Consider the following 19,117-nt stretch of genomic DNA (forward strand, 5'->3'; position numbering starts at 1 on the left):
GCCCATCAATCTGGAAAGGATTCTAAGGCCATTTCCAAACTATTTGAAGTCCATCTTTCTACTGTGAAAAAGATTATTCACAAGTTTAAAATGATCAAGACAATTGACAATCTACACAGGATTTAACATCCCAGGAAATTCACCACAATGTCATTAACGCCTCTGTATACTAAAGTATTCTAGAAGTAGAAGAACAAAAAGGGGTAGCAATCCAGCGCAGATGAGTTTTAAAAGAAAGCGCAGTTCCAGTTTTATTTCAGAAAATAATTTAAAATATGCATGTCTGAGATGCAAAGGTGGTTAGCTATATTCAATAGTGCCTACGCGTTTTGGACGAATGCGAAGTCCTTACTCATGGCTTGTTGTTTGTTCTGTTCTAACCACCGTGTGCTGACACGGAGAACCGGGTGCAGCCTGCAGTGAAGATCTGATAACGGTGAGCTGGAGGAAGTTTCCTACAAACTTTCTATTCTAGAAGTAGTATCACAGAGTGGTAACCCTGCATAAAACATAACCTTTGTTTATTATTCAGATTAAAGTACTCTAGGTAATTCTTTTCATACACAAATACACCTGACACAGCCAGTGTTGAATCAATAAGCAATTCACAATTATCACCTGGAGTATCCAGAAAATTACATCTAGATAGTGTGGTACCATAAGCACCCAACGGACAAACTCCATGGTGCTTATGGTATGCCTGGAGTTTGTCCATAGGGTGCGTATGGTATGCCTGGAGTTTGTCCATAGGGTGAGTATGGTATGCCTGGAGTTTGTCCATAGGGTGTGTATGGTATGCCTGGAGTTTGTCCATAGGGTGCGTATGGTAGGCCTGGAGTTTGTCCATAGGGTGCTTATGGTATTGTAATGATGGGGTAGGGAGACAGACAGGTGAGCCCTAATCTACTCGCCACTCAGTCCCTGCCTACTTGCAACGACCCGTCCTAGGTGACGGGGTACAACTGGGCGACGGTCCCTATGCTCAGTAAGTGCACGACAGACAAACAGACAAGGGTACACAGAAGCTAGGGAAACGGGGCAGCTGCCCACGGAGACACCGTGAGCAACGAGAGTAGTGAACGAGCCGAGTCAAACCAGGAGTGCATGAGGTACAAAACGCTGAGCAGGAGAGTGGTCAGTAAGCCAAGGTCAATAACAAGCAGAGGATCAGTAGTTCAAGCAGCAGCAGCAGAGCCTGGAAACAAGCAGAGCAGAATCACAGGCAAAGGAGGAACAGGAAAGGCAGGTATAAATAGACAGTGGGCGGGAGCTAGCTCCGTCTGGCCAGGCTGTGATAGGCTCTCCCACTCCTAAGCCTGCCATCCTGAGTGGTGGAAGATGGAGTCAGTCTCACAGACATAGGAGCAGGTGCAGACTGATTACCCACTGGCGTCGACACAGAAGCTGTGTCTGGCAGATCCTTTACAGGTATGCCTGGAGTTTGTCCATAGGGTGCTTATGGAATGCCTGGAGTTTGTCCATAGGGTGCGTATGGTATGCCTAGAGTTTGTCCATAGGGTTCGTATGGTATGCCTGGAGTTTGTCCATAGGGTGCTTATGGTATGCCTGGAGTTTGTCCATAGGGTTCTTATGGTATGCCTGGAGTTTGTCCATAGGGTGCGTATGGTATGCCTGGAGTTTGTCCATAGGGTGCGAATGGTATGCCTGGAGTTTGGCCATAGGGTGCGTATGGTACCACACTATTTACATGTAATTTTCTGGGTACTCCAGGTGATAATTGTGGATTGCTTATTGATTCAACTCTGGTTGTGTCAGGTGTATTTGTGTATGAAAGAAAATTACCTAGAGTATTTTACTCTGAATAATGAATAAAGGTTATGTTTTATGAAGAGTTCCCACTCTGTGATACTACTTGTTTCTTTGAGGAACGCACATATTGATTTCAGTGATCATGTATAGCTATAAAGTATTCTAGAGTCAAATATAGGGCTATCTATCCAACAGTTAAAGCTGTGCCAAAACTGGGTCAAGCAACAGGACAATGATCCCAAGCGCACCAGCAAATCTGCAACAGAATGACTGCACAATAAAAGAATCAAGTGGTTGCAATGTCCCAGTCAGACCTCAACCCAATGTAAAGGCTGTGGCGGGTTATGTCCTGATACGTAAAACCATAGACTTCATAGTGGGCGTACTTTGCTTTTCTCATGACTGTATATCGCTGGCGTATGTTATATAATGTTGTCAACTCTTGTATGTTATTCAATCTTCTATTTTCTGTCTAATTCTGCTGTGTACGGCAGGTGGTCATACCTAGAAGTCCAATCCAAGCAAAGGGCCTGCTTCTATCCTGCATTGAAGATCAAAACCCATGTATTTTCTTTGAACCCAAAATACTGTACAGAGCCGCAGGTAATGTGCTGAGGGTGTATGTGTATATTCATATGGCTAGATTTATGTTTTGGCTGCATGGAAGAACATTTTTTGGCTGTGCTCATTTAGAAATAAATGGTTGATGGTTGCAGGCGAGTGTTTTACGTTAAGGCAGCAGTTGTATGCTTTGGCCATCAGAACTTGCCTGGCTTATCCATATTTTTCTTGGCCATTCCTCTACTGATTTAGTCATCTGAATTTTTTTCTTTTAAATTAAGTTTCTGTTATGTGTGTTTTTTCTCTTTGTATAAGTTGAAGTGTTCTACTTTGGTGCTATATCACATGAGTAGGAAAATAAATACCCCAACCAATATATTGTACTTGGGTACAGTGAGTGAGTGTCTAATCTGTTTTGTTCTCTTCAGTTACTGTACAAGTGTCTAAGCTGGAAACCATCAGCAGTCGTCGGGGCTAATCTTAGTAGAATGTAATAGCCTGTACGAGTACAATGTGCTTGATGTTTAGCTCACTGGCATACAAATTGGCAACCAGTGGGAGCTGACTGTGTTTCTGTTCTTGTAGAATGGTTTGTCTGACAAGGTCCTGATTTGTGATTGGACAATAGCCCAGAAGGTTAATCTGGATCCCTTTTAGCTACATTTGTGTTAGAAGGATCCATTGGAATGCTATGCCATATAGTTCTAGGGATTAAAGTGTTTCACTGATATTTGAAATCTATTTTAAATCCATGAAATGTGAGGTGCAGAGCCAATGTTTATATTGTTTCCTCGGATACAAAAGTATAACAGCGACAAAGAACGTTTCTAAAACTCGATAACCAGTTGTCCGTTTTTAATGAGATGTCAATGACGTCGCCTTTAACGCTTGATTTATTACAGTATTTGTGTACATTTTCATATATATATATGTGTGTGTATGTGTGTATGTATATATATATATATATATATATATATATATATATATATACATATACACACACACACACACACACACACACACACACACACACGTGTGTGTGTATATATGGAGGTGTGTATGTGTGTATATAGAGATGTGTGTGTATATATGGAGATGTGTGTGTCTGTGTATGTGTGTGTATATATATATATATATGGAGATGTGTGTGTGTGTATATATGTATGTATGTATATATATATATGTGTGTATGTGTATATATATATATATATATATATATATATATATATATATATATATATATACACATATATACAGTGAAGGAAATAAGTATTTGATCCCTTGCTGATTTTGTAAGTTTGCCCACTGTCAAAGACATGAACAGTCTAGAATTTTTAGGCTAGGTTAATTTTACCAGTGAGAGATAGATTATATAAAAAAAAAAACCTGAAAATCACATAGTCAAAATTTATATATATTTATTTGCATTGTGCACAGAGAAATAAGTATTTGATCCCCTACCAACCATTAAGAGTTCAGCCTCCTCCAGACCAGTTACACGCTCCAAATCAACTTGGTGCCTGCATTAAAGACAGCTGTCTTACATGGTCACCTGTATAAAAGACTCCTGTCCACAGACTCAATTAATCAGTCTGACTCTAACCTCTACAACATGGGCAAGATCAAAGAGCTTTCTAAGGATGTCAGGGACAAGATCATAGACCTGCACAAGGCTGGAATGGGCTACAAAACCATAAGTAAGACGCTGGGTGAGAAGGAGACAACTGTTAGTGCAATAGTAAGAAAATGGAAGACATACAAAATGACTGTCAATCGACATCGATCTGGGGCTCCATGCAAAATCTCACCTCGTGGGGTATCCTTGATCCTGAGGAAGGTGAGAGCTCAGCCGAAAACTACACGGGGGGAACTTGTTAATGATCTCAAGGCAGCTGGGACCACAGTCACCAAGAAAACCATTGGTAACACATTACGCCGTAATGGATTTAAATCCTGCAGTGCCCGCAAGGTCCCCCTGTTCAAGAAGGCACATGTACAGGCCCGTCTGAAGTTTGCAAATGAACATCTGGATGATTCTGAGAGTGATTGGGAGAAGGTGCTGTGGTCAGATGAGACTAAAATTGAGCTCTTTGGCATTAACTCAACTCGCCATGTTTGTAGGAAGAGAAATGCTGCCTATGACCCAAAGAACACCGTCCCCACTGTCAAGCATGGAGGTGGAAACATTATGTTTTGGGGGTGTTTCTCTGCTAAGGGCACAGGACTACTTCACCGCATCAATGGGCGAATGGATGGAGCCATGTACCGTCAAATCCTGAGTGACAACCTCCTACCCTCCACCAGGACATTAAAAATGGCTCGTGGCTGGGTCTTCCAGCACGACAATGACCCGAAACACACAGCCAAGGCAACAAAGGAGTGGCTCAAAAAGAAGCACATTAAGGTCATGGAGTGGCCTAGCCAATCTCCAGACCTTAATCCCATCGAAAACTTCTGGTCGGAGTTGAAGATCCGAGTTGCCAAGCGACAGCCTCGAAATCTTAATGATTTACGGATAATCTGCAAAGAGGAGTGGGCCAAAATTCCATCTAACGTGTGCAAACCTCATCATCAACTGCAAAAAATGTCTGACTGCTGTGCTTGCCAACAAGGGTTTTGCCACCAAGTATTAAGTCTTGTTTGGCAAAGGGATCAAATACTTATTTCTCTGTGTACAATGCAAATAAATATATATAATTTTGACTGTGTGATTTTCAGTTTTTTTTTAAATATAATCTATCTCTCACTGGTAAAATTAACCTAGCCTAAAAATTCTAGACTGTTCATGTCTTTGACAGTGGGCAAACCGTACAAAATCAGCAAGGGATCAAATACTTATTTCCTTCACTGTATATATATATATATATATATATATATATATATATATATATATATATATGTGGACGTCCATGAAGGATATTTTATACTCTGTTCACACAGTCAAGTTGGTTTTGTTATCTTCTTATTGTAGAGAGACTGTATATTTGGACCTAGACGTTGACAGAAGCTACAGTATATTATTTATATTTGATCTTACAATATTTTATGTCCTATTATTATAGCTTTACTATGTTGTAGCTTGTTGTTAAAACCATTTTAGAAGGGCTAAAAATAAAAAATAAATGTAAATAATATTTTTTGGTTTGCAGTAAATCATTGATAAAAAAAATAAATTGTTTGTAATTATACTTTTTACACAAGTTTGACAAGTTAGTGACTCCAGCACGAGTAGAATTACATCTTCACTAAGCTGTTTACATGGGTTCAGTTGTGACAGAAGTCATTGTCATGACAGCTGTGATCACGTATTCCGAGACGTTTTACCGATAAGGGATTTCATGGTCAATCAGCTTTGTGTCCTCATTGACTGTATGAACCAAAAGAGAGTAATATTTATTGCTTTGTGATTTCATAGATAATGGTTATGTTTCTATGACTCATGGTAAAGTACATAGGCCTGTGGCGGTATAGTTTTATATCTAAGGCAAATGTTGTTAAGAGTATATATATATATATATATATATATATATATTAAAAACATTTATATGTAGAGTATATAATAATAAAATATATTTTAATTTTAATTACTTTAAGAGTTTACGTCTATGTTTAGCTTTCATCTGCAACAGATTGACCTCCGCTACAAAGCACTGAATATTCGCTCAAGCGCTATAGGTTTCTGCTTCATTACTTAATAGTTCATATGTATGCAAACTAGATCTGCTATTTCACTGTTTAAAAATGATTACATTGCTATTAAACATGTCACGTGAACACCGTGTTATCTGCAAGGAAGAAAAGGAAGGTCACTGCCATTTGCAATGATCTTTGAGAAATGATTGTAAGTGATTCACGGTTAGGCCTCACATCCACACTGTTTAATCGATATTTAAGGTAGACTTTGACAGTGCATGAGAGAAATGACTCTTATTAAATGGAACATTCAGCAGGGTAAGGTTTAACTGTGAGATAAGTATTCTCGGTTTATAGAGAGAGGTTATCGTAGTGTATAGATATGAATACATTGTTGTTTTTTTAGCATTTAAATGCAATTTATTTATAGATATTTAGAAGAAATAATATGATTTGCTATAATTATCACTATTTTACAATTTAGCGATCACTTTTAGGGCCAGTTCACAGGTTGCGTAAATACTGCGGATTATCTGCAACGGAATTAGTTGCAGAAAATCCGCAGCAAATACAGTAGCAGCAAAGTGTATGAGATTGAACAAATCCCATCCACACGCTGCGGAAATAACGCTCAGAAATTGACCTGTGGTGCGGAAATTCATTCCACAGCATGTCAATTGTCTTTACGTAAACACTGCTTAATTACAGAATTTCCCCATTGAATTCAATAGGGATGTAAATCCCACATCAAATAGCAGTTCCGTTTTTTGTGGCGGATTCGCAGTGATCCCGCCGTAAAAAACAGAACTCCGGGAAAAAAATTTATGTGTTTCATCCTCCTGGGATGACGTTTCATTCCATGTGAACGCTGCAGCCAATTACAGGCTGTAGCGGCGGTCACATGGATGAAACGTCATCCCAGGAGGCTATCCTGGATGATGTCAGAGGGCCGGCCTCCTGGGATGACACTTCATCCCATGTGACCGCCGCTGCAGCCAATCGCAGGCTGCAGCGTTCTCCTTGTATGAGACGTCATCCCAGGAGGCTGATCTGCTAATTTGCTGGCTAAGTGCTGCAGTTTTTCGCAGCGGACATTCCCAGCAAAAAACTGCACCACAGTTTGGTGCGCTTTTTCGCTCGGAATTCCCTGCGGCGCACAGGGCGGATGCGATGCGTGCTATTATGCAGTGTATCCGCCACGTGTGAACTCAGGCCGGTTTCACACCCAACCTTTTAATAAAATTTCAGTGGTGTTTTTTGCGGCAAAAATGTTGCAGCTAGATGTTACGTTAAAGGTTATAGACACCCTTGGCGTAATTATTTTTTTTTTTAATTAAATGTTTTTACAACTGAGAGCATGCCGACCTATACAAATCAATGGGGCTATTCACACATCCGTTATTTTCAATGGAGCATGTGTTAGTTGCGAGAAACTTACAGCATTCCCTATTCTGGTACTGCTTTTGCAGACCAGACTCCATGTGCTGTCCATTTTTTACGGATGAGTTGCTAAAGAAATCAGGGGAAAAAAAGTGAAACTAGGAAGTGCTTGCAGAGGAGAAAAACGGACGAGAAAATGCATGACACACAGAAACCACATGGATGTAACACGGAAATTCTTATAGATAAAAAAAATTTATCCTGTTTTGCAGACTCAAATCGGACACGCTTGTGTGAATTTGTTGTAATACTGATGAAATGAAAGTTGATCACCGAAGCCGATGTCAGACCAGCTCACTGATGGAATCAGCTGACAACTGTGTTCTACTGCTTCTATGTACAGTGGATACATAGAAGCTGCAGAACTGAAACAGAGGAAATAAATTTATAAGAGTATATTACAAAAGGGATTTTTATGCAAAAAAAAAAAAAAGGCAACAAAGGTGTTCATATCTTTTGCCCTGTTAACACAAGTTTTTTGCAGGTGGAAAAATCAGCCTAAAAATTCTTTCAGGGATTTTGAGGCATATTTTGACCTGTCTGCACTCTCTTTGCCGCCTTTTTTGTTGCGTTTTTCCACCGCGGCCATTGAGTGCTGTGGGCAAAATACACTGTGAAAACCGCTTTCTCTGCATCCCATTAATGTCAATGGGAGGTTAGAGACAAACGCCTGAAGAAAGGGCATGACGCTTCTTTTTCCCGGAGGCGTTTTTTTCCGTTCGCGGGAAGTCTCCCATTGAAATCAATCAGAGGCATTTGCGTCTGTTATTTTGCACGGTTTCTGACACGGTTTCCACGTCAAAAACAGCGCCAAAGAACTCGGCCTTAAGGACACTGCAAAAAAAAGGTACGATCCAGCACTTCATGAAGAAATCTCAGGACTTTATTGTATAAACATTAAAAATCCACCCAGCACATAAAGACAAAGGACCAGTACTCTTACATATTTCAAACGCCAACTGCGTTCTTAGTCCTAGCAAGTTGGCGTGAAACGCGTAAGCGTACTGGTTCTTTGTCTTTGTGTGCTGGGTGGATTTTTAATATTTATATATTTAAGTCCTGAGATTTCTTCATAAAGTCCTGGATAATTTTTTTTTGCTGCTGTGTAAGACGCCTGGGCCAGGGCGAGGTCCGTGCACTGGATCACTGAAGACTCTGGACACCGGTGAGCGGGAAAAAATCTTTTCATTTTACCTTAAGGATGTGGCCTGTTTTGGACTTCAGGACACAGCCCCATTTTTAAATCTGACGTGTCACTTTATGTGGTAATCACTTTGAAATGCTTTTACTTAACCAAGCGATTCTGAAATACTTTTTTCATGACACATTGTACTTTAAGTTGGTGGTAAATTTTGGTCAATATGTTTGCCTTTTATTTATTAAAAAAATCTGAAATGTAAAGTAAATTCAATTTTTTTTTTTTAGCATTCTCCTAAATTTCAAATCTGCTGTCTGAATGAATGATACCACACAAATAAGTAAATAAATAAGAATGACCATGTCTTCTTTTTGTAGACATCATCTATTTAATTATTTTTTTTTTTTTAAGGATGTTAGACTTTTAACCCGTTAGGGTATGTTCACACGAGGGCGTCCGTAACGGCTGAAATTACGGGGATGTTTCAGCCTGAAAACATCCCCGTAATTTCAGCCGTAACGGCATGTGCAGGCGCTTGAACGTCGTAATTGGCGCTGCTATTCATTGGAGTCAATGAATAACGGCTCCAATTACGGCCAAAGAAGTGACAGGTCACTTCTTTGACGCGGGCGTCTATTTACGCGCCGTCTTTTGACAGCGGCGCGTAAATTACGCCTCGTGTGAACAGACAAACGTCTGCCCATTGCTTTCAATGGGCAGATGTTTGTCAGCGCTATTGAGGCGCTATTTTCGGACGTAATTCGGGGCAAAAACGCCCGAATTACGTCCGTAAATAGGCCGTGTGAACATACCCTTAGTGACCACCCATTAGTGTTTTTACGGCGGCCACTAACGGGCTTTATTCCGATGCAATAGCCTTTTTACGGTGCTGCATGGGAATAAATAAACAAAGCAGGGAGCCGTTAAATCTCCCTGCTCTCAGCTACCGGACGTAGCTGAGAGCAGGGAGCAGCCCTGCTCGAACGAGCGAGATCGATGTCAGTATTGATCTCGCCCGTTTATCCCCACAGATGTGGCAGTCAATAGTGAGCATTTAGGAGTCAGTAGTAGGCGTTTATCGTGCGGCATATAGGACAGATTAACTCTATACTACGGGTCAGTTTGTTTTACAGGGATACCAAAGTTATATAGTCTTTCATCATTGCATCTCAAAACTGTACTTTGTACGCAGCCTTGTAGCAGTCATGACTGAATTATACATCCGTACTCATTGAGTTTGAAATTGCATACAGGTGCGACACTACCTTGTCTAATGCCTATGGCTGGAAATGTGATGGCGACTTCCCTCCCCAACCCTGCAGGGACATGTGGTGGGCAAACGTGGTACTTTATTATTAATTGCCGTTATTGGAGTAGCTCAGGGCTTAGTGTGGGAATGGACTGGACATCTGGCAAAATACTGCCTCCCAGCAGTCGGGAAACGGCACCACCTGAGGTGAAATGTTTACCCTTGCCGCAAGGCCGGTACATTCTTGAGTGCATTTGTCATTTCTTGACTTTAGCTGATTATATAAGGGGGTTTCTTTGACTGCAGAACTTTCATTGTTGTGTTAACTTCATGCCTCTAGATATCGCTTGTGCATATTTTTGAAGGTAGTTTCAGTAGCTTAATCCTACACTAGAGCTATACACCCTGCTGTGCCTGATGAATGTTGTGCCCGCTAATGTTGCAATGATATTCATCATACAAATCTAGTTGGCCAAGGCCATTTGTATAGCTGGTACTGGAATTCCAAACTTGTAGGAAACTTTGAATCAAGAGTACAGAACATCAAACTTTCATCACTTAACTCCATTATTTGTACAGTCCTGATACCCTGTGGATAGGTTTTGCGCTGGTTTGTATTCTCCTTTCTGCCAGTAAGGATGTAATGATAAAGAATCAGGAGGAAAGATGAGTCACCTTGACATTCTCCAGCTCAGGCGTGTAATGGAGAGTCTCCTATGATGTGTTTTTGACCTTTTCTGTGTAGTTTATTGTAGCACATGTGACATGCAGAAAGTGATGCAAATTAATGGAACTTGCATCAATGGTTGCTATGGTAAAAAGGAAGTGGCGTATTTGTTAATACGATCACAAATTCAATTTTCCAGACCATTGAATCTTCTGCAGATATGAGTAAAACCTTTTCTTCTCATTTACTTGCTGGATTGTGTGCATTTTCTTTCTTATAATACGCTTCCTATAATGGATTGACAGTAATGAGTAGCAGATTATTAGAGGATCTATAGCCGACTGGTCTTTTATTCTCCTTTTATATATCATTCAGGACATTTTGTAAAGTAATGATGAGCAAGTATTGTTTACTGCAAAATAATAATTTATATTTCAGTTTATTTCATATCCTGCCGTCAAAGATCAGGCACCGCATTGCATACATACTGAAACCTAGCAGGAGGTATCACAGAAGGGGATGATGGGGGAGGAGAGCACACGGACCATATATTCCTGTGCTTAATCTGTGACCCTGTGACAAATAAGTCCTGAGTATATCTGGCTGACCTAGGAAGAAAACACAGCACCCAGTAAAAGAAAAGGACGACTTTGCCCAGTATTGATTTTTGTGCAAAGATTTGCCTTATAACTCCTTACTTTGGGCCAGATATATAATTCATTGGCAGCCCATATGACCCCCGTTTTAGAATAATGATTTAAGCATGGAAAAGAGCTCCCTCGCTGAAGCTTTCTTAAAGGGGTTTTCCACTTTTAAAAAACTATTTTCTATCACATATAAATATCCATTAAACAAACTTTGTAATATACTTACCATTTGAAAGATCTTGATTTCTTCGAATCGCAGCTTCGGTCACATGTCGCTGGCTCCATCAGAATTCAGAGCTTCCGATGGTGTCCCATTAATTTTTCAGTCTTCTGAGTTTCCGGTCGAAGTCTTCTCCGGGGCTTGTTCCCCAAATGGCGCGTCATCAGTGACGTTCACTCAGTGTGCCAGTCGACGAGGCATGCAACTTGCGCATGCATGGTTCAAAGAATCTCTCTGAACCACGCATGCGCTGTACAATGATCATCCATTGCACCTATGCAGCCATTTCTTTGGTTTTTAATGCTAATGAAAGGTACTGCGCATGCCCAAGATGTCATTGAAGAAACGGATCGATGTAAAAAAGAACAGCAGTGGGACAACAGACAAGCTTTAAACATTGGAAATACAAAGATAAAGAAAAAAAGGTATGCAGGGGGGATTCTTTTTCCCCTACTGCAAAAAAAACAGGAAAATAATAATTTTATATTGGAAAAACCTCTAACTTCACTCCTTTAAAAACCATCTCACCCCAAAAATGAAACTCCTTGCTCAGATGCTGATAGTGAACTTGTCTTCTATAGACATCTCTTGGAGTTACAAATTGCCACCACCTCTTAATGGAGTTATCTGGGACTTTAGGATGGGCCGTCAATGTTTGTTTGGCGGATGTCCTGTCCCTGGGTCTGTGGTGCTCTTTGAATAGGCCATTAATGTTAAAGTCCTGGAGAACCCCTTTAAGGCATTACTGATTTAGGTCTTTAGGGTCACAATAAGGTGAGTTTATTTTACAACATGGACAGGAATAAGTTACATTGGTTGGCAAAAATAAATGTGAGCATATTTGTTAAACTTGAGTGTTATTTTATGCTTAAGCTACTTTAAATTCCCATTTCTTTAATCCATTCTCATATGACAGCCAACCTGTGTATATATATATATATATATATATATATATATATATTTCCCTAAATACCTTGATTTTTCAAAAGTGTCCCATTCACCAGATATTTATCCACACCCAGCCTGGGTCCCCCTCCTTGTTGGTGCTCGTTGTCTAGGGTAATGGCCAAAGCTGTGGTCCTGCAGTGGTGGCCGCGCTTGCGCAGTGTTCTCCCAGGTCCCGGACTGGCCACCTCTCATCCACTTTATCGAGGTATATGGACGGCTCCAGGGCATTCATAGTATTCCTGGTGCCATTTAATAGTGCTGCACAACACACACAGCATTCACGTTCAGGACAGCAGCGCAATGACATCACTTCGCCGTTGCCCTGAACTATCAATCGGACTGGGGACTACCACCCACCACAGAAAGCCGCAAATGCGGAAGTGTCACGCAGCAATGGACATTGAGTGCAGGTAAACGGGAAGATGGGAATAACCCTTTAAAAAGTTTTGGTCTAAAATAATTTGTATGATATGGATGAAAACGTGTAGATTGGTGACCGTGAGAGTCTTTGCACTGTGTTGTGTCCTGGTGTTGATAAGACGTCTGATGGGGATGTTCATGGCTGTTACCAATCCTAGAATTTTTCTAGGAGAGGCAGTTGTAAAGCTGTTCCAATTAAATGTGAATGAGTAATTTGTAAATTGAACACTGATGACAATGATGCTGACTGGAAGTGGGAAAACATTTTGTTTTATGATTAGCATGGTGCGAGAGGATGGAAGGCATCTGGTCTGAGGGGCAGTGGTTTCTGGATGTAGATGTGAAGTAACAGATTGCAGATATCTTAATATACAGTATGCTATAATTCATTCTGCTAGTCTATTATAGAATTTTGATTTTCTCTGGCTACTTCAGCTAAAAAAAAAATATGCACTTTTATAGCTGTAAAATGTTTGTGTTATGTGCCAGGCCCTGTTTACATCACGTTTGTGAACTACGCGTGGTATATGCCGAACATACGGTGGTGCTCGAAAGTTTGTGAACCATTCAGCAATGTCTTGATTTCTGCATACATTTGGCCTATAACTACCTCAGATTTTCTCACAAGTCCTGAAAGTAGATAAAGAAAACCAAATGAGTAAAAAATATTAGACTTGGTCATTTATTTATTGGGGAAAATGATCCAATATCACATACTGTATCTGTGAGTGGCAAAAGTACGTGAACGTTTACTTTCAGTATCCGGTTTTACCCCCTCGTGCAGCAATAACTACATCTAAACGTTTCCGGTAATTGTTGGTCAGTCGTGCACATCGGTTTGGACGGATTTTAGCCCATTCCTCCGTACAAAACCGCTTTAAAGGGGTTTTCCACCTTCTGACAACTGATGACCTATTCATCGGATAGGTCATCAGTACATGATCTGTGGGGGTCCGACACCTGGGCCCCACACATCAGCTGGTCCGGTGCCGCAGTGTACTGGACGTACGTGCCGGAAGCAGATGGCTCCGGCCACGGAATAGCAGCCGAGCTTTAGTACTGCAGCTCTGCTCCTATTCAAGTAAATAGGAGCAGAGCTGCAGTTCTGCAGCACGGCCCCTATGGTATGTACAGAGCCAACTGCTTCCGGCTCCATACATAGCATTATGTGCCATATTATCCGGTGCCCGCAGGAAAACAGAGTGGCTTATCGGTGCGCTGTCCGGATGGCCGACCCGCACCGATGATATACTGATGACCTATCCGGTGGATAGGTCATCAGTTGTCAGAAGGTGGAGAACCCCTTTAACTGTTGTGTTGTGGGTTTCCTCCCATGTACTGCTCGCTTCAGGTCCTTCCACAACATTTCTATTGGATTAAGGGCAGGACTTTGACTTGGCCATTTCAAAACTTTAACTTTATTCTTCTTTAACCATTCTTTGGTAGAATTACTTGTGTGCTTAGGGTCGTTGTCTTGCTGCATGTTCCATATTCTCTTGTGATACATCTCATGGTCATTGTCCTGACATTTTCCTTTCGAATTTACTGGTATAATCCGAAGTACAGTAAAAAAAATAGTGTAGTACCGTGTTAGCCAGAAACAATATACAATGTTAAATACTTCTGTGTCAAAAAAGACAAAAGTATAGTAGGTATGATACCATTATTGGCTAAACATAAATGTTCTATATGCAGCTTTCAGAGCACAAAGGCCCCTTCATCAGGCGATTTAATAAATTAATGACTTTTAAGATGTTACGCTTTTTTCTAAGTCATTCATTTGTTAATTTTCCTGACGAAGGGGCCTTTGTGCTCTGAAAGCTTGCATATGGAACTTTTATGGTTCGCCTATAAAGGTATCATACCTGGTATAATCCGGAATTCATTGTTCTATCAATGATGGCAAGCCGTCCTGGCCCAGATGCAGCAAAACAAGCCCAAACCACGATACTACCACGACTGTGTTTCACAGCTAGAATGTGTTTTTATGCTGGAATGCAGTGTTTTCCTTTCTCCAAACATAACACTTCTCATTTTAACCAAAAAGCTCTATTTTGGTCTCATCCTTTCACAAAACATTGTTCCAATAACATTCTGGCTTATCCAGGTGATCTTTAGCAAATTGCAGATGGGCAGCAATGTTCATTTTGGAGAGCAGCGGCTTTCTGCTTGCAATCCTGCAATGCCCACCATTGTTGTTCAGTGTCCTCCTGATGGTGGACTCGTGAACATTCGCTAATGTGAGAAAGGCCTTTAGTTGGTTGGAGGTTACCTTGAGTTCCTTTGTGACCATCTTTGTTGGTCGACCACTCCTAGGGAGGATAATAGTGGTCTTGAATTTCCTCCATTTGTACACAATATGTCTGACTATGGATTGGTGGAGTCCAAACTCTTTAGAGATGGTTTTGTAACCTTTTCCAGCCTGATGAGCATCAACAACTCCTCTTCTTCTGAGGTCCTCAAATCTCCTTTGTTCGTGCCATGACACACTTCCACTAATATGTGTTGTGTGGATCAGACTTTGATAGATCCCTGTTCTTTAGATCGAACAGGTCGCCCACTCACACCTGATTGTCATCCCATTGATTGAAATCACCTGACTAATTTCACCTTCACAATATCTGCTAATCCTAAAGGTTCACGTACTTTTGCCACTCACATAAATGTCATATTGGATAATTTTCCTCAATAAATAAATGACCAAGTCTAATATGTTTGACATTTGTTTCATTTCGTTTTCTTTATCTACTTTTAGGACTTGTGAAAATCTTATGTAGTTTTAGGTCAAATTTATGCAGAAATATAGAAAATTCTGAAGGGTTTAAAAACTTTTAAGCTCCACTGTGTATTCAGGCCCTATTCACCCAGTTAATGTCCGCATTACCTTTTTTTTTCTGCTGTATACAGAGGGACTACAGTATAAAAAAATTATACCGCGGGGTATACATTTTTTTGCAATGGGGCCCTAAGGGTGACATATGCCACTTTATGCTCATACATCTACTACAGTAAATCTCCTGCACCACTGAATTCGCTCCAAGCTTGACTTGGTACAATCTTCCACTTTGTCTCAAGTATTTAGAACACAAGAAAATCCAAGGTACCAGAGCTTCCCGTAAAGCTTATCATTTACTCATCATGTCACAAGAAGGCAATGTTTCAAGCCATGAGAAAATAAGAATAAAAAGCATGTAAACACCCCACATATTTGAAATGTTTATAGTGCCAAACCTGCCTCCACCATTACCTGAGTCATGCCCCATGTTGCCATGGATACTGTAAACAACAAAGAAATAATCGCTTTAAAAAACAGTAAAAACGTTTAAATACAATTTATTACCTGTATAGTAGTTTTGTTCACAGTAGCCAATAAGGTAGGTTCCTTTTTAACCACGTATGCAAACATTGTGAAAAAAGATTGTTTTTTTAAATAAAAAGCATTACTGTCACCTACATTATAGCGCCGATCTCCTTATGTAGGAGATAGGGCACTTATAATGTGGTGACAGAGCCTCTTTAAGATGTCATTACAGCGTAGTTTCCAGCCTCCATATAAGTATATAGTACACAAGAAAATGGCGACAGCACTCTGCGAACACCAGTGGCACCTAATCACTATAAATAAATATGTATTGCTGCTGAATCTACTTACAATAGTTGAGGTTCTTATCGCAAATTTTGATCAAATTGTGTGAGCTCACTCGCCACGACAAGGCTCACACAATTTGATTAAAATCTGCGCTAAGCACCACACTATTCTAATTAGATTCAGCAGCAATGCATATTTATTTATAGTGTTTAGGTGCCATTGGTGTTCGCAGGGTGCTGTCGCCATTTACTTGTGTACTGTTATTTGTTTGCAGTCACAGGCGTACTTGCACCTGTATACACATTTTGCTGGAATGTGCCGATTAAACTTTCTTGCCTCTTATGTATTCCAAATAAGTATTTTGCCCTCAACGTGGAGGGCATGTGACGCTAATTTGTCATTCTGGCTTGATTATTTGATAGTCCTGACATATAGCGCACAGGGCAGGCGCTCATACGTCACTATATCCTAGTTGACTACCATAACTGACATGAAGCACCTAACAAGCTTCCACATCAGAACGGCAGTTTCTCCCGTTAGATCAACTAAGCCTCAGTCAATATAGTGACCAAGCACCTCCCCTATAAAATGACGTAACTCACGTCTGATAGGGAAATGAGCCACACTGTTGCAGTTGCCACAGATATTTTAAAGCCGCGTACAACAATTTATCCATTCTGAAAACAGATATATTGAACTCACACACTCCATCACATTCTCTATTTAAGCTCATATTTAGTAAGTAGTTCAACATCCTTATATTGCTTATAGACCAGGAAAGGCACTATGCATAAATATAGAAGAGAAAATAACTGAGAACAAACCTCAATTTAAATATTAATAATAACAATTACATTACAGACTTTAAGCTATTGCTCATCTTTATGAGACGACCTCTCTTACTATACTTATAGTCTTGCATAATGTCTTCAGCATTTACCTTCAGCTTTCTAAAAGGGGACAGAGAAGATAAAATCAATGTTAAATAAACGCCATTACATTAGTTTTAAAGTCATGCCATTTGGCGCTAAAGTTCCTAATTTTTGAGTTCCAGACATATCTCCACCCTTTCCCTTATATCGGTACACTATCAATCACTTGATATCTGAGTTGGCATACATTGGGAACTGGCAGGTCTTGTTTATTACTTATTGTGGATTTGTGCTGCTTGGAATTTATTACCCCTTATTGCAAGGTTACAATTGCAACATGAGAGGCATGGGAAAGTACCAGATTTTGGCACCGGTAAAAATCTCTGCATTGGTTCCCTGCCCTCCCATGTCTGCCTTAACAAAATTGTCTCGTATTGTCCTAGGCCTTAATCTCCGGATGTGTATCCCTTATTATTGGCCAGTGTTTTCTAGGGTATTTGAAACATTTATATACTGTATTTACCATGAGTTGAGACAGAAGAAGTCCCTTTAGTCTCATTTTTCATTGGTTTGCTTTCCCCTAGTCTAAAGAGGGTCTGTTTTTTAACTCTCATTTGGGGCATCTTCGCCTACTAAATATTTTTACCATTTCTTGTTGACTTTACCTCTTTTTTATAGTGTCTGTAACAATTAGTTTCCTTACTATATAAGTCTGTCCACAGTTTTTCCCATCCTGTACATATTTTCTCCTATTGAGGAAACTCAAGTCATTCTCTGAGTGGATCATGGTAAATTATAGTCTCCGGTGTCTAGTATTCAACTCATTTAAAATTAGTTTAAAGGGGTTTTCTATTTTCTGACAACGGATGACCTATCCACCATATAGGTCATCCGTATATGATAGGTTCGTGTCCGACACCCGGAACCCACATCTATCCGCCACTCTGGCTGCCTCCGTGCACCGGATGTTTGGAACAGTATGCAGTAGTATGCCGGAAGCATATGGTTCCGACCACTGCATAGAACTATATAGGAGCAGAGCTGCGGTACTGCTGCTTGGCCGCTATTCTTTGAGCGGAGCCATCTGCTTCTGGCAATATCGTCTAGAGCCCGGAGGCAGCCAGAGTGGCCGATCGGTGCGGGGTCCGGTTGTTGAACACACACCGATCATATACTGATGACCTATCCGGTGGATAACCACTTTAATTTCGGCAGGTCCCCCAACCAGATAGCAAAGATGTCGTCCATGTACTGCAGCCAGGTCACAGTCGTCTCGTGGTCGATCGATGTATAAAGACTACATACATCAAACGATACCAAGAGAGATTCCTCAGGGATTAACATCATCCCTATTTTTGCTCAAGAAATCACCTGTACTCAAAATAAATAAATTTGTATTCCACCACAGACCTTCGCATGATACGATCAAAAAAGATTGACAAGGGGTTGAAGATAGACCCATTGCAGGCCACAATGGGCCTGTCTGGTGGATTGTCCAACCCCTTGTGAATCTTGGCTAACAATACAAACGTAACTGGTTCCTCCTGTAAGTTCTCATCAATCAATCAATCCATCTTTATAAGTCCTGGTATACAGTGTGGGATTACTTCCGTTGGATTTAAAATTTCGGGTCACCATTGAAGGGATCACATACATCCCTATCCGATAGTGGTCTATAAATTTCTCTTCCATAGATACCACTGTTTAGGATCACTAATTCTCTGCCCATGTTGGCCGACCGTGCATGCGCTCTCAATAGGGAGAAGGGAGTAAGCCGCTGCCGGATACCTTTATAGGCAAAAGGATCGAGCATGTCGAAATCCAACAGCCCGATCTTCTCTTCCAGGACACGGCCATACACATTAGATGGTCGTCCGGTTCGACCGACATTCATCTAATGTATATGGCCACCTTAATTCACCATTTTTATGGAGGATTGTTTTGTGTAGTTGAACTCTAATTA

The 19,117-nt window shown here is 40.6% G+C and overlaps 1 protein-coding gene across 2 annotated transcripts in view; it reads left to right on the plus strand.

Annotated features, from left to right (window-relative positions):
* Nucleotides 1-19,117, plus strand: part of BCKDHB (branched chain keto acid dehydrogenase E1 subunit beta) — a 281,425-nt gene that overhangs the window by 154,088 nt on the left and 108,220 nt on the right. For both annotated transcript variants that reach the window (XM_075862066.1, XM_075862065.1), the window contains exon 6: nucleotides 2,265-2,373. In XM_075862066.1, the coding sequence (XP_075718181.1) occupies nucleotides 2,265-2,373 (109 nt within the window). The remainder of the gene's footprint in view (nucleotides 1-2,264; nucleotides 2,374-19,117) is intronic.

Source organism: Rhinoderma darwinii, chromosome 4 (genome assembly GCF_050947455.1).
Source record: "Rhinoderma darwinii isolate aRhiDar2 chromosome 4, aRhiDar2.hap1, whole genome shotgun sequence".
Taxonomy (NCBI): domain Eukaryota; kingdom Metazoa; phylum Chordata; class Amphibia; order Anura; family Rhinodermatidae; genus Rhinoderma; species Rhinoderma darwinii.